This window comes from Prionailurus viverrinus, chromosome A2 (genome assembly GCF_022837055.1).
Source record: "Prionailurus viverrinus isolate Anna chromosome A2, UM_Priviv_1.0, whole genome shotgun sequence".
In the NCBI taxonomy this organism is placed as follows: domain Eukaryota; kingdom Metazoa; phylum Chordata; class Mammalia; order Carnivora; family Felidae; genus Prionailurus; species Prionailurus viverrinus.
The window spans coordinates 9,946,092-9,961,746 of NC_062562.1; the positions used below are offsets into that span (position 1 = coordinate 9,946,092).

Genomic DNA, 15,655 nt, shown 5'->3' on the forward strand with positions numbered 1-15,655 from the left:
GTCGTTTTAAGTCCTAACGCTGATGTAAAATAACTACATTGGTGTTTTAAAATTCATTTATGTTCTTACATTCGATGGATCAGAAGCCCGAAGTGGCTCACCTTGGTCTAAAATGAAAATGATTGCAAGGCCTGATTTCTTCTCAAAGCTACCGGGAAGAACCTGTTTACTTTTCTATTCCAAGCTCATATTATACTGCAAGAAAAAAAAAATCTCACCATATTTCATATAATTAAAACATTCTTTACAAAGAGGGGCTGAACAGCAGCTCTTAATTGCGATGTGGAATGAAAGTCCTAAAAGTGTGCAAATGTGTCATGAAGCTGTGGTATGTAGTGCTCAGGGTTCGTATCAAGAAGCTTTTTTCTCCTCCTTGTTGAAAAGGAAAACGGGAATGTTGTGTAGATGGCTGGACTATATCTCCAACACAAGCCAACAGCTTGGAGATCCAAGGGAACTAATCCACACAGATTGCTCAGTCCTAGACTTGGGCGAAACATTGACATAAGCGTTGGGGGTCGCTGCTGGGAGGTCTCAACTCTGAGAGCAGTGGAGTTCATGAGGAAGGAATACTCAAACCTGGGGTCACGCAGTTATAACCTGGTCTATTGGGAACACAGAACCTCCAGAACAATTTCCTTTGTGTCCAGACCAGTGTCCCCCAGGGAAATCATGTGCTGCTCCAAAGAGGAGGAGGAGGGGAACGTGCCTCATGAACAGACAGAGGAAACTATAAATCCCTCCTGTGCACACCCACTGCCTGTGCCACCGTGGGCTGACAGGACCAGGTTGTTGCTGTGGAGTCGAAAGCTTGACTGGGAGACTCATGCTAGCCTCCGTTCTGCCGTCTTGTGTGGGGACAGAGTTTAGTCACCACCAATAACCATCCAGGAGGAATCCAGACGGCCACATGGACACCTCTCCCTCACAGCTCCCAGCCAGGTGAGTCTGAGAGCTTGGCAAGACCCAGAGGAAAGGGTCAGAGAGAATCAAAGCCAGGCGCATCTACCTGAGGTCACCTGACAGCCACCAGCCTAGCCCAGAACATGGAGATCTCTATGGCCATGTACTTGCCTGATCATGCCCTTCTGAAAAAACAGTGAACAAGGTCAGAGAGGGCCCCACTCCTTTGGTACTTGCCTTATAATGGTGGAGTCACAGGGCTATGAAAAAAGTTTGTGTGGTGTGAGAGCCTCAGGCAGAAATCTTACGGAGATGGTGACTTAGAGCCAGAACGGTTGTCATGGTATGTGCAGAATTTTGTAGCGCAAGGTCTGAGCAGAACTTTTCATGTTGTGCAAACCAGAAACAGGACCAGAGTGTGCCCAACACTCGGCCAAAAGATCACAACACAAAGCCCAGGAAAAACAGAGAAAAGATGCCACGTCTAAAGAGTGAAAGGGACTTGTCCCACCTTCTCTAAGATCACAGGACATCCAGTTGGTTAAAGAAATAGCAAAGTCTCAAGGTGCTTTTTCAAAGAACAAGCAAGTCTCTTACCTTCCATTATAACCTGCCCAACTTTTGCTGTGCTTTGTGTATTTCCTGTGCCGAAGTGTTGATTTATTCCTTGCCACAGGTTTCTCTTGAAACATTCACTCTATAAGGTGAGCAACGCCCTGAAGTTCCCACTAATTTTGTCTTCTGACGGAATTTAAGGTTCCTCCTTACTATTTTTACTGGGCATCAGGGAGGTAACAGGACTTGGAATGTTTTCAGAACCAGGGATGCTCTTTCTTCCTCATGGCCCCTCAGATTTTAGCGATCACCTGAGCCATTAGATCTTTTTTGCCACTTCCATTTTATTTCACTTTCTTGTTTCTCTCTCTCTCTCTGATTTTGAGCAGATTGTTTGTGTTTCTTTAAATACAGGAAAGAAAATGAGCATGCCAATCTGACTTGTCAATTTTATTTGTTCATGGGAAACTTATGTCATTTGCAGGAATGATAATGGATCTGTGCATCTTGAGTTATATCCACTCCGAACTTAATTGTTGGGGTTGGAGTGAGAAATAATAGTAAAAACACAGCCCAGGGAGCACTAATTTGGTGTGTGTGTGTGTGTGTGTGTGCGTGCGCCTTGTGAAATGACATCCGTCATCAGAGCAGAGGACATGGTCTAATATATTCCAAGGTGATTCTTATAATACAGAAGCCAGAACTCAATCAACACACTGTATTCTAGAAGGCTCTATGTCAACTTATAGCAGACTTTGCAGGTAGATTCTAAAATACAAGCAGTACATAGTGTGGGCGAGTGACTCCTTTCTCTTGAAGGGGAACCAGCAATGAGGCCACCTATTTCTTTGAAATTGCCTGACACGATCTCTGATCATTTTCCTGCTCATTCCCCTTCCCATACATGCTTCCTGTTTTGGACTCAAATAGCTCCAAGTAGTTTCATCCTCAGGGCCTTAGCTGAGGCCATTCCCTCTACCATCACACACTTCCCCACACAGGCTCCTTCCCTGCAGGTCTCTGATCAAATGTCACCTAGTTTACTGGTCTTGACCAAACACTGATTACAAAATAGCACTCATGTCCACGCTCTCCTTTATATCTGCTTTTGTCTCTTCATAGCACTTGACACCCTGTGATGTCTTATTAATAATTGTATTTGATTCTATTCATTCTCCATCACTATATTATAGTGGCTTTTGGTTTTCAGTATCCTGTGCTCATGGCCTAGACAATACCTGGGACATGTTTGACCCTCAGTACACATTCCTCCAATGCAGGGAAGATATTCTTAGTAAAACAGTAAAATACATGACCTCTTCTGGGGAGTGTGGATAATGAGACCAAAACACCTAATGTGAGGTGAAACAAGAGGGAATCTCTTCAAAAGGACAATCCTTTGGGGCAAAAGGGACAAGATACCGAAATGAACTTCTTGACTGCACAATATAAATGGTAGCATTTCAACTATGTGGGTAAACTGTTCATGTGAAAGTTAATGATGTCCTTTGCCTCTTTCTGGCAGTCAGTGCAACCTCATGGAACCAGGAAATATTACACGAATATCAAAATTTCTTCTCCTGGGATTTTCAGAGAGACCAGAACTGCAGCCCCTCATATTTGGACTTTTCCTCTCCATGTACCTGATCACTGTGTTTGGCAACCTGCTCATCATCCTGGCGGTCAGCTCTGACTCTCACCTCGACACCCCCATGTACTTCTTCCTGGCCAACCTGTCCTTTGTAGACATCTGCTTCACCTCCACCACCGTCCCGAAGATGCTCTGGAACATCCAGACTCAGAGCAAAGTCATAACCTATGAAGACTGTATCACAGAAATGAACTTTTTCATAGCCTTTGCGGGGATGGACGACTTTCTCCTGAGTGTGATGGCCTATGACAGGTTTGTGGCCATCTGTCACCCCCTGCAATACATGGTCATCATGAGCCCCCGGCTCTGTGGGCTGCTGGTTCTGGTGTCCTGGATCACGAGTGTCCTGTATTCCTTGGTACACACCTTAATGGTGTTGCGGCTGTCCTTCTGTACAGAGGTAGAGATCGCCCACTTTTTCTGTGAACTCAATCAGATGATCCAACTTGCCTCTTCTGACACCTTTCTTAATAACGTGGTGATGTACCTTGCAGCTATGCTGCTGGCTGGAGGTCCCCTTGCTGGGATCCTTTACTCTTATTCTAAGATAGTTTCTTCCATACGTGGGATCTCATCAGCTCAGGGCAAGTATAAAGCATTTTCCACCTGTGCATCTCACCTATCGGTTGTCTCCTTATTTTATTGTACTGGCCTAGGAGTGTACCTCAGCTCTGCTGCTACCCAGAGCTCCCACTCAAGTGCCACAGCCTCGGTGATGTACACGGTGGTCACGCCCATGCTGAACCCCTTCATCTACAGCCTGAGGAACAGAGACATAAAGAGGGCTCTGAAAAGAATACTTGGAATCCAGTGATAGAAGAACCAATCATCCAAAGGCTGAAGCATGACCATGATTGAAGGACTCAAATCCTCAGAGCCAGGAACTGCCAATCTTTGATCAGACTGTGGAAGTAGAATCTACTCCTTCTATTTCTTTCTTGGCATTTCCATTTGTTTGATCAACTTGTCTATACATTTAAGGAACTCACTTCATTAAGCTTCTGCTGTGACTGAAATACAGACGGTTTCTCCTTCATCTATTTTCAGGTGTCCCCAAAGTTTACCCCAACCTTGGGTCACAAATGCCGAAATTTCTGTATCTCACATGGGACTAGTTGGATTTCTTAAGTTTAATTTCATCTCAAATCACTTATACCATGCCGGGTAAATTTCCCCTAGATTTCCTGAGATCGATATCATGAATTATACGCTTCGTACGGAATAAAGCTACACTTGATCAGAAAGCCATTTCCATCATTTTACTGTCAAGCAGAATACAAAAACACAGTTTCCACCTTGAGTCTCTGTCTTTTCCTTCACTTACTTTAGGACTCCACCTGATGATGTGGACTCTAACATTGTGCCATTTAAGCCTCAGGCTATTGACACCCTGCTCTGGCTAGGAATGTCCAAGGACTCACCTGCACCCATGTGCTTTCCACACTCCCACAGACCTTTCCCTGACCACAGCCTATGCCGTGGCTGCACCAGCCCTTGGGTTCTTATTGTGACTGCAGGACACAGGTCAGCAACATCTATCGGAGAACTCTAATAACCCCAGGTTTATTACTCCTGTATGCTGGAGGGCACATGGGATGGTCAAAAGCCATTCTGGGAGGTCTCAGAAGGGGAGAGAGAGTCAAGAGGAAGAGAGAGAGAGAGGAAGCTGTTGAGGGATCTGGCTTTCTCCAAGACCATGGCCAGGGTGGGTAGCTGGTGTTGGGCTCACACGTTCTTGGAGAATTGTATTGAGTAGAATGTGTGGGCTGAAGGGGAAAAGCTGATTCACTCATATGTCAGTCTCTAGTTTATAAAAGGCTTCCTGAAGTGGTACTTCGTGACTGGGGGTAGCCGAGGGTTTATCTGGTGATTGTGAAACACAAATGATGATATGTTTATTCAACATGGTTGTGTTCGAAACGGACCCGGAGAAAATACGTCATTTCAGTCACTTGCGTTAAACATGACCTTATGCTTTGTCAGCGGTCTCTTGGTTGTATTCTGTTACTCAGCTCTGGGTCCCGAATTCCTACCATAGTCACTGGGAAAACCTGATTAGCTAATCTAGATCTCCCAGTGGAGTGTACTTAGGCAAATTTGAATAAATAGATCGACCTGATATGTTCTTCGTGTCAGCCTGACCATAAATATGAGGAAGCAAACTTTCGAAACACTCATTTTGTGACACACAAAATATTTCTCTCATTTTTTAAAAAAATCACAGTTTGTGCTATCCACCTATTTATTAAAGCATGGAAGATGGTGTTCACCACTGAGGGAGTTGTTCATCGAGGGGCAGGATTGCTTAGTGTCTTCTACATTTTATCACTGAATTATCTTCCTGTTTCTGCTTGAAAACTTCTAATGCGATCCGCTCATATGATTCTTTCCATTGTTACACGAAATAGCTTCCTTTTCCTGATATATGTCACAAGTCCCATGGGATGGCAAATGGACAGTATCAGCACCATCTATATAATACGTCCTTTCTGCTCTGAAATCTTTTCCACCTGCTTCACCAGAGGACGCTTCACCCAAGAACTGCATGTCTTGCCAGTCATGTGGTTCAGGGTCCCCAGTTCTTCCGCACAAATGGGCATGTCCTTCAGAGTTGCCCAAGCTGACGAGCAGCCTGTTCAATCTGCTGCATAAATCCTTCTTTGCTCTAAAAAATAATAATAACATGTGAAAGGGACTGGAGATTAGGATGTGGGCATATCTGATGGTGCCTTATTCTCCTTGCTGTAAAAGCTTGTTCATCAGGGTATTATTTTGGTCACTTATAAAAACAATAAACACAGATTTCACACAGCCTGAAGAATGAGCAAATACACGATCCTTTTACAGGCACGCAAGGGCTGTACTTGGGGCAGAAGGCTTCACGCTACCTACTCTTATCTCTAACACAGGATCATCTTCTTGCTAATCAAACAGTGGTTTGCAGACTCAGACCTGTGCTTCGGCGTCACCCAGGAGCTTGGAGAAATGCAGAATCGCTAAGATTTTGCACTTGTAGTGGGATCCGTGTGGATTCACAGGCAGGTGAAGTTGGAGATATGATGGTCCAGCTGGGTTTGTCACTGTTATTGGTGGACATTGGCGGCAGGATAACAGTATTTTGGGGTGCTTTCCTGTGGACTGTAGGTGTTTGGCAGGTTCCCTTCAGACTTTGACAGACGTCCCAGGGGAAAATTCATTTTTGGCTGAGAACCACGACCCCAAGATTGATAACCAGAAGCATCCTGACAGAATCAATCTCAAGGGACACCACATACTCAGACATTAAATTTGGACAGATGACTAGACATCACCAAGCACCATTTATACATCGTAAAATGTAGTTCATAATCTCAGGGATAAGATTTTATAAGATTACATCCAAACTCCCTGTGAGATGTTAAGCTCACATTGTAGTACATAACTAGATCTCAATACATCCATTATATTTAAGGACGATTTTATAACAAGGGACCAAATGACAGCTTTTAATCTGTTATAAAACAAGTGACAGAAAAGGTGTCTTGAAGCCAATCTCTGTAGCACCCAATGTTTATTATCAGAAGAAGTCATTTCTCTGCTTTATTATTTATTTCTTTTTTTTAATATATGAAATTTATTGTCAAATTGGTTTCCATACAACACCCAGGGCTCATCCCAACAAGTGCCTTCTTCAATGTCCATCACCCACTTTCCCCTCTCCCCCAACTCCCACCTACCCTCAATTTGTTCTCAGCCCTCAAGGGTCTCTTATGGTTTGCCTCCCTCCCTCTAACTTTCTTTTCCCCTTCCCCTCCCCCATGCTGTTCTCTTAAGTTTCTCAAGATCCACCTATGAGTGAAACATACGGTATGTGTATTTCTCTGCCTGTCTTCTTTCACTTAGCCTAACACTCTCTAGTTCTATCCATGTTGCTGCAAATGGCAGCATTTCATTCTTACTCATTGCCATGTAGTATTCCATCGTATATATAAACCACAACTTTAGTATCCATTTGTCAGTTGGTGGACATTTAGGCTCTTTACATAATTTGGCTGTTGTTGAAAGCGCTGCTCTAAACATTGGGGTGCACGTGCCCCTGTGCATCAGCACTCCTGTGTCCTTGGGTAGTTTCCTAGCGGCACTGTTGAGAACAACAGTAGACACTGGGGTGCCTCGTTGGCTCAGTGGGTTCATCTTCTGTGTCTTGATTCCAGCTTAGGACACGACCCCCTGGTCATGGAACTGGGCCCCCAGATTACTTCTGCACTGAGCATGGAGACTGCTTGGGATTCTCTCTCTCCCTCTTTCTCTGACTCTCTCTCCCTTAATATAAATAAATAAACATTTAAAAAGCTTCTCTTTGTCCCTCTCTCCCTCCCTTCCTCTCCCCCACTCATGCTCTCTCTCTCCCTCTCTCTTAAAAACAAACAAAGAGACAGACAGACAGCACTGGAAATGCTACATCTGGGTCCCTAGGGTAGGCAATGCTTGGAAGACAAAGAGGACTAATCCCGGAGGGTTCCTTGGTCTTAGACTTGGAGTAAAGTGTGTCTCGGCCGAGATAAGGTTCCAGACAATTTACACATCAGGAAGGGGACAAGTTCAGGGAAAAGGGGAGGCAAAAAAGAACTGCATTCACTTGGTCTCTGACCTAGTCTTTTGGGAACCGAGAGTCATTAGGAAAAAATACTTGCGTCCAGAGCAGTTTTCCACTTGGGAATATGAGATCAGAGGCTGGGGTACCAAGAGAGAAATGAGCCTAATGAGCAGATACGGGGAGCTGTAAATACTCTCTGGTCACCTGTCAGCCTGTGTGAACTTGGATGGGAAGGGACAAGGTCTCCCTCTGTTCTTCCAGGCCCTAATTACGGCTGGGGCCCATGCTTTACTCCTTCCTGCTGTCTCAGCTGAGAACAGAGCTTTAGTCCCTACCATCTGCAGTCCAGGGAGGCATTCAGACTTGTCACAAGGAGACCTTGTCAGACACCCCAGCCAGGTGAGCCCAATGGCCCGGTGTGCCATGGATGAGAGGGTCAGAGGAACGGAAACCAAGTTCATTAACCTGTCTTCGCCTGAGAGCCAATTCAACTTAATGCAAGAGGGGTGACAGCTGTGTTCATTTGTTTGTTTGATTAAGTGATGTATTTATTCAGTGGCTGTGTCAATTTCACAGAGTGGATGTTCCCACTTTCGTTGATCTTCCATATTCTATTCCTTTAACTTACTATTAAGGCAATGGCAGTTTATTTTACCTCCCAGTGTCTCAGGAACCACAAAGTTTTTTAGATAATTGCTCTGCCTCATCCATTTCATTCACTGCCCCACATGACTCTCTGTCTCGCTGTCTGTTGAACAGACATTTTTAAGTTTGTGTGAATCACACCAGAAACTTGCCATTCCAATGTGGAGCCTCAAATTCATTTGTCCATGGGAGGCTTAAGTACTGGCATTTCTGGGAACCATTTCTATACTTTGCAGGGAAAAGATGACTGATCTGGCCTCCTTGGGTTGTGTCCATTCCCAGCATAACCGGGATGGTGAGGTCTGTGAAGACAGGGAAATACACAACCCAGGAGGCCATGGTGTCTTGTGACTGGTGAAGGGTGAGCAGTCCTCAAAAAAGTTAGAGAGGGAGGGAGCCAAACCAGAAGAGACTCTTAAAAACTGAGAACAATCTGAGGGTTGATGGGGGTGGGAGGAGGGGGAGGCTGGGTGATGGGTATTGAGGAGAACACCTGTGGGGATGAGCACTGGGTGTTGTACGGAAACCAATCTGACAATGAATTTCATATTTAAAAAAAAAGGGGGTCAGGACTCTGAAATCCCAAGAAGACACAATACAGGGGCCAGAACTCTGTCAAGAGAAGGCACCAAGAAGGGGATCTGTGGCAACTCATAGGATGCCTTGAGACCATGATGTATACAGAGGGAGATGTAGCTTGGGCAAGGACGGTCCTGTGCCTTGAGATCACAGTTGTAGCAGAGAGGCCGCTTTTCTCCCCACATGTGTGACAGCGTCTGTCCTCAATCTCCATCAGGCTCATTCCCCTTCATCGCTGGCTTTGCTTTTTGCCTTGAACTTTTGAAACCAGTACTTTCCTTGGGGCCTTTGTACTGGCCTTTCCCTCTGCCAGGTAAGGGCTTCCCACATAATCCTTTCTCTCTTATATGAGTTCTGTGTTACTATTTCACCTTGTTTGCAGAATTTGCCTATATAATCACTGAAACAGAATGCCCTATTGGCTCCCTCCTTTATTCCTGCTTTTCTTTTCTTCACAGCAGCCCTCACCATCTAAAAGTTATAGAATTCTCTTGTTTGCTTATATACTTTTTCTCCATGATTCTAGGGATTTTCGTTCTTCACCACACCCTATTCTCATTGCCTGAAACATGGTCAGCACTCAATTTATATTCTTGAATACTTGAAGAATTTCTCAGTGAAATTATAAAATATGTCATTACTTACAGAAGAAGCTTTTTGACAAAAAAAAAACCCTACATCAATGTGCCAGAAGGAATCCCTTAATGGGGGCCATATCTATGCACAACATATTTAAATGAGTATCTGGGGGCGCCTGGGTGGTTGAGGCTTAGAAGCGTCCAACTGTTGATTTTGGCTCAGGTCTCCACCGTAAGCTAACATTTTGGAGATCCAAGGGATCTAATCCAGACTTATTGGTTAGTCCTAGATTTTGGGGAAATGTTAAAATCAGCGTTGGGATTAGGTGCTGGGATATTTGAACTTGGGAGTGACAGAACTCACAAGGTAGGAGTAATCAACACTGGGGTCACACAGTTATAACCTGGTCTATTGGGAACACAGAATCTCCAGGAAATCTTTCTTTGTGTCCAGACCAGTGTCCCCCAGGGAAATCATGTGCTGCAGGTTGGACAAGCAGGAGGGAAACATGTCTCATGAACAGACAAAGGAAACTATAAATGTCTCCTCTGTGCAGTCCCTCTCCCTGTGCCACCGGGGTGATGGGACCTGATTGTTGCTTCTAGAGTCCGAAGCTTGGCTGGATGACTCATGCTAGCTTCCTTCCCACCATCTTCTGCAGGGAGAGGGTTTAGTTGCCACCGATAACCATCCAGGAGGAATTCAGACAGCCACATGGACACGTCACCCTCAGAGCTCCCAGCCACGTGATTCCGGGTGCCCAGGAGGTCCAGCAGGAAAGGGTCAGAGAGAATCGATGCCAGGTGCATTCACTTGAGGTCCCCACACAGCCACCAGCCTAGCCCAGAACCTGGAGATCTCTATGGTCATGTGCTTGGCTGACCATGCCTTCCTGAAAAACCACAGTGGACAAGGTCAGAGAAGGCCCTGTTCCTTTGGTACTTGCCTTATATGGCAGAGTCATAGTAGAATGAAATAAGTGTGTGGTGTAAGAGCCTCAGGCAGAAATCTTATGAAGACGGTGATTCAGAGCCTAGACTGACTGTCACGGTGTGTGCAGAATTCTGTAGAGCAAGGTCTGAACCAACCTTTGAGTGTTGTGCAAACCGGAAACAGGACCAGAGTGTGCCCACTCCCCTTGTCAAGAGAGAGGTCACAATGCAAAGGCCAGGAAAAACAAAAGATGCCACATCTGAAAAGTGAAAGGGACTTGTCCACCTTCTCTAAGATCACAGGACATCCAATGGGTCAAAGAAATATGAACCAGGCACAGAAAAAAACCCCAAATCTCCTACTGCTTCATTATAACCTGCCCAACTTTTGCTGTGCTTTGCATATTTCCCGTGCCGAAGGGTTGATTTATTCCCTTAACACGCTTTTCTCTTGGAGCATTCAGTCTGTAAGGCGATCCACATGCTGAACAACCGACTAATTTCGTCTTCTGACCACATTTAATTTTGCTCCTTATTATTTTTGCTGGGCATCAAGGAGGTAACAAGACTTGGAATGTTGTCAGACATAGGGATGCTCTTTCTTCTTCACGGCCCCTCAGGTTTCAGTGATCATATGAACCATGAAATCTTTCGTGTCACTTCAATTTCATTTCTCTCTCTCTCTCTCTCTCTCTCTGTGTGTGTGTGTGTGTTTCTCTGATTTTGAGCAGACAGTTTGTTTTTCTTTAAATGCAGGACAGAAAATAAGCATGCCAGTCTGACCTGTCAATTGTATTTGTCCATAAGAAGCTCAATCATTGGAATTCAGGTACCATTTTTACATCATTTGGGGGGAATGATAATCGAACTGGCCACATTGGTTTATAGCCACTCTGAGCTTAATTATTGGGGCTGGAGGTGAGAACTCATGGAAGAACACAGTTCAAGGAGTGATGATTTGGTGTGTGTGTGTGTGTGTGTGTGTGTGTCTTGTCTTGTGGAGGGGGAGCTGTTTTCAGAGCAGGGGTGCCTTAACTAATATATTCTAAGTTGACTCTAATAATACAGAAGCCAGCACTCAATCAGCACAGGGTATTCAGGAGGACTCCTTGTCAATTTATAGGAGGCTTTGCAGGTAGTTTCTAAAATATAAGCAGTACATAGTGTGGGTGAGTGACTCCTTTCCCTCTAAGGGGAATCAGCAATGAGGCCACCCATTTCTTTGGAATTGCCTGACACCATCTCTGATTTCTCTCCTGTTTACTCCTTTTCACACAGCGCTTCCTATTTTGGACCCCAATAGCTCCAAGTAGTATGATCCTCAGGGTCTTAGCAGAGGCCATTCCCTCAGCCAGCACACACTTCCCCAGAAATGCTTGCAGATCCTGCCCTCCTTTCCCTGAAGTCTCTGTTCAAATGTCACCTGTCACGGGTCTTGACCAAATACCAATTACACAACGACACTCGTATCCACGCTCTCCGTTATATCTACTTTTGTTCTCTTCATAGAGATGTCTTATTAGTCTAATGTCTTATTAGTATTTTTGTTTCTTTCTAGTCATTCTCCATCATTGGATGATACTTGCGTTTGGTTTTTCAGTATCCCATGCTCATTGCCTACACAATGCCTGGAATATGTTTGACAATCAGCACATATTCCTCCAATGCAGGAAAGGTATTCTTAGTAAAACAGTAAAATGCATGACCTCTGCTGGGGAGTGTGGAGAATGAGATGAAAACACCTAACCTGAGGTGAAACAGGAGGGAATCTCTTCAAAAGGACAATCCTTTGGGGACAAAAGGGACAAGATACCGAAATGAACTTCTTGACTGCACAATATAAATGGTAGCATTTCAACTATGTGAGTAAACTGTTCATGTGAAAATTAATGATGTCCTTTGCCTCTTTCCGGGGGTCAGTGCAACCTCATGGAACCAGGAAATATTACACGGATATCAAAATTTCTTCTCCTGGGATTTTCAGAGAGACCAGAACTGCAGCCCCTCATATTTGGACTTTTCCTCGCCATGTACCTGATCACTGTGTTTGGCAACCTGCTCATCATCTTGGCTGTCAGCTCTGACTCCCACCTCCACACCCCCATGTACTTCTTCCTGGCCAACCTGTCCTTTGTAGACATCTGCTTCACCTCCACCACCGTCCCGAAGATGCTCTGGAACATCCAGACCCAGAGCAAAGTCATAACCTATGCAGACTGCATCACACAAATGAACTTTTTCATAACCTTTGCAGGGATGGACGACTTTCTCCTGAGTGTGATGGCCTATGACAGGTTTGTGGCCATCTGTCACCCCCTGCACTACACGGTCATCATGAACCCCCGGCTCTGTGGGCTGATGGTCCTGGTGTCCTGGATCACAAGTGTCCTGCATTCTTTGGTACACACCTCAATAGTGTTGCAGCTGTCCTTCTGTACACAGGCGGAAATCCCCCACTTTTTCTGTGAACTCAATCAGATGATCCAACTTGCCTGTTCTGACACCTTTTTTAATAACTTGGTGATGTATTTTGCAGCTATGTTGCTGACTGGAGGTCCCTTTGTTGGGATCCTTTACTCTTATTCTAAGATAGTTTCAACCATAATTGGAATCTCATCAGCTCAGGGCAAGTATAAAGCGTTTTCCACCTGTGTATCTCATCTTTTAGTTGTATCTTTATTTTTTTGTACGAGCCTAGGTGTGTACCTCAGCTCTGCTGCTACCCAGAGCTCCCAGTCAAATGCAACAGCCTCGGTGATGTACACGGTGGTCACGTCCATGCTGAACCCCTTCATATACAGCCTGAGGAACAAAGACCTAAAGGTGGTTCTTAAAAGAATCATTGGGATTTCAATGATGTGAGGGCCAATCATATTAGGGCTGAAGACGTGCCCATGATTGCAAGGCTCAAAGCTTCAAAGTCAAGAATTATTCTTTGATTAGACTGTGGAAGTGAAATCCACTCCTTCTATTTATTTGCTGGAATTTCCATCTTTATTTATGTCAACTTCTCTATACGTTTAAGTAACTTTGTTAAACTTATGCTGTTTCTGATATACAGACATTTTCCCCTTTGTCTATTTTCATATGTCACCAATGTTTTCCTCAACCTTCGATCATGAATGCCTGGAGATTTCTGCATTTCACATGGGAGTAGTTGGATTTCTTAAAATTAATTTCATTTCAAATGACTTATACCATGCCAGGTAAATTTCTCCTAGATTTCCTGAGATCATTATCATGAATTATACTCTTCTTATGGAATAAAGCTACACTTGATCAGGAAGCCATTTCCATAATTTTATTGCCAAGGAGAATACAAAACCACGGTTTCCACCTTGAGTCTATCCGTCTTTTTCCTTCAGTTCATTTAATACTCCTCCTGATGATGTGGATTCTAACATTGTTCCATTTAAACCTCGGGCTATTGACACCAATGCTTAGGAAAGCCCGGGCACTCACCTGCACCCGTGTATTTTTGGACATTCCCACAGACCTTTCCCTGACCAGGCCTATGCTGTGACTGCACAGGTCCCTGGGTTCTTATTGTGATCACAAGACACACATCAACACCTATCAGAGAACTCTAAAAACGGAAATGTATGACTCACATAAGCTGAAGGGCACAGGGATGCCCAAGGCCATTTCTGGATGTCTCAGAGGGGGAGAGAGAGATGGAGAGGGAGACAGAGAGAGTGCTGCTGAAGGACCTGGGTCTATTAAGGCCCATGGGGATTCACTGGAGAATTTTATTGAGTAGAATTTATGTGCTGAAGGGGAAAAGCTGATTCACTTACGTGTCAGTATCTAGGTTATCCAGGACTTTCTGAAGAGATACTTTATGGCTGAGGGTAGCTGAGCCATATGTTTATTTAAATAATAAACAATATGTTTATTTCACATGGTTGTCTTTGAATTCGATGCCCCAGAAATCTAAAGCTTAATTTCACTTATGCTAAACATGCTATTGTGCTTTATAACCGGTCTCCTGGTTTTATTCTTTTATTTAGTTCGGGGTCCAGAAAGCCTCCCAAAGCCACTGGCAAACCTGATTAGAAAATATTCATCTCCCAGTGGAGTGTACTTAGAAAGACAGATTTGAATAAATAGATCAACGTGATGTTCTTAGCATCGGCATGACCATAAGTATGAGGAGGCAAAATTTCGAAACACTCATTTTGCTACACAAAAAACATTTCTTTCTTTTTTTTAATGTCCCAGTTCATGCTACGCACCTCTTTATTAAAGCACGGAAGATGGTGTTCACAACTGAGGGGATTTATTCATTGAGGTGCAGGATTGCTTAGTGCCTTCTATCTTTTATCAGTGAATTATCTTCCCATTTCTGCTAGAAAACTTCTCATGCTAGCTGCTAATATGATTCTTTCCGTTGTTACACAAAATAACTTCCTTTTCTTAATATTTGTCACAAATGCCAAGAGATGGTGAATGAACACTACCAGTATCATCCATTTCGTACCTCTTTCCTGCCCTGAAATCTCTTCCACCTGCATGACCAGAGGATGCTTCACCCAAGAGCTGGATGTCCTGCTGGGGTTTGGCTCAGGGTCTCCAGTTCTTCTGCACAAACGTGCATGTCCTTCAAACTCTCCCTGTTACCCAGAAGGGAGCCCTCACATGGTCACTTGTTCATCAAGTCATGGGAAATACACTTGAATCACTGAATGGTCATGAGTGCCCTCCTCAATTGTCAAATCATATGACATTAGTAAAAGGTAGAACGTGTTCAAATTAGTTCAGGTTGGTTGCTCGGATGATTGTGTCAGTCAGCTCTTGCTGTATAACATTCTTTCCTTGTCACGTGGGATGTTAAAATGATGTGGGATCGCCGAGGACAACGGTCACAAAAGAATCCTTGAGTTGTTTTACCGTGCAAAAAAATGTGCTCTCATAGCAAGGCGGCAGGACTCATGGCCAGAGAGCGCCGCACTGGGATTGTGGAAAGTGAGTGATTATATACTTTTAAGTTTGTGGAGGGAGGGAAGGGTAGAGATAACATAAACGTCTAAGGAATTTCCGTATGATGAAAGTGACCTTGGAGGTCTCACTCCTGTCAAAGATAATGGTGCTTTTAGTCTCCAACAAAACATCAGCATCAGAGTAGCCGTGAGTTCCTGGAGAATGTCATTCCCTGCATTTCTTGGGGATTTATCAGTGAGCTACAGTTGTTGGGAATCTGACTTCCAGCAACATTCTTCATGCTTTTTGTTCTCT

At 44.3% G+C, this 15,655-nt stretch overlaps 2 protein-coding genes across 2 annotated transcripts; both read left to right on the forward strand.

Moving 5' to 3' along the window:
- The first annotated feature begins 2,990 nt into the window (after positions 1-2,990).
- Positions 2,991-3,923, forward strand: LOC125158689 (olfactory receptor 7A5-like). The gene has a single exon (XM_047846024.1). It carries the CDS (start codon positions 2,997-2,999, stop codon positions 3,921-3,923), a length of 927 nt encoding a protein of 308 aa, XP_047701980.1. The 5' UTR covers positions 2,991-2,996.
- Positions 3,924-12,349: 8,426 nt separating this feature from the next.
- LOC125160184 (olfactory receptor 7A17-like) lies at positions 12,350-13,282 on the forward strand. The gene has a single exon (XM_047848867.1). It carries the CDS (start codon positions 12,350-12,352, stop codon positions 13,280-13,282), a length of 933 nt encoding a protein of 310 aa, XP_047704823.1.
- The last annotated feature ends 2,373 nt before the right edge of the window (positions 13,283-15,655 follow it).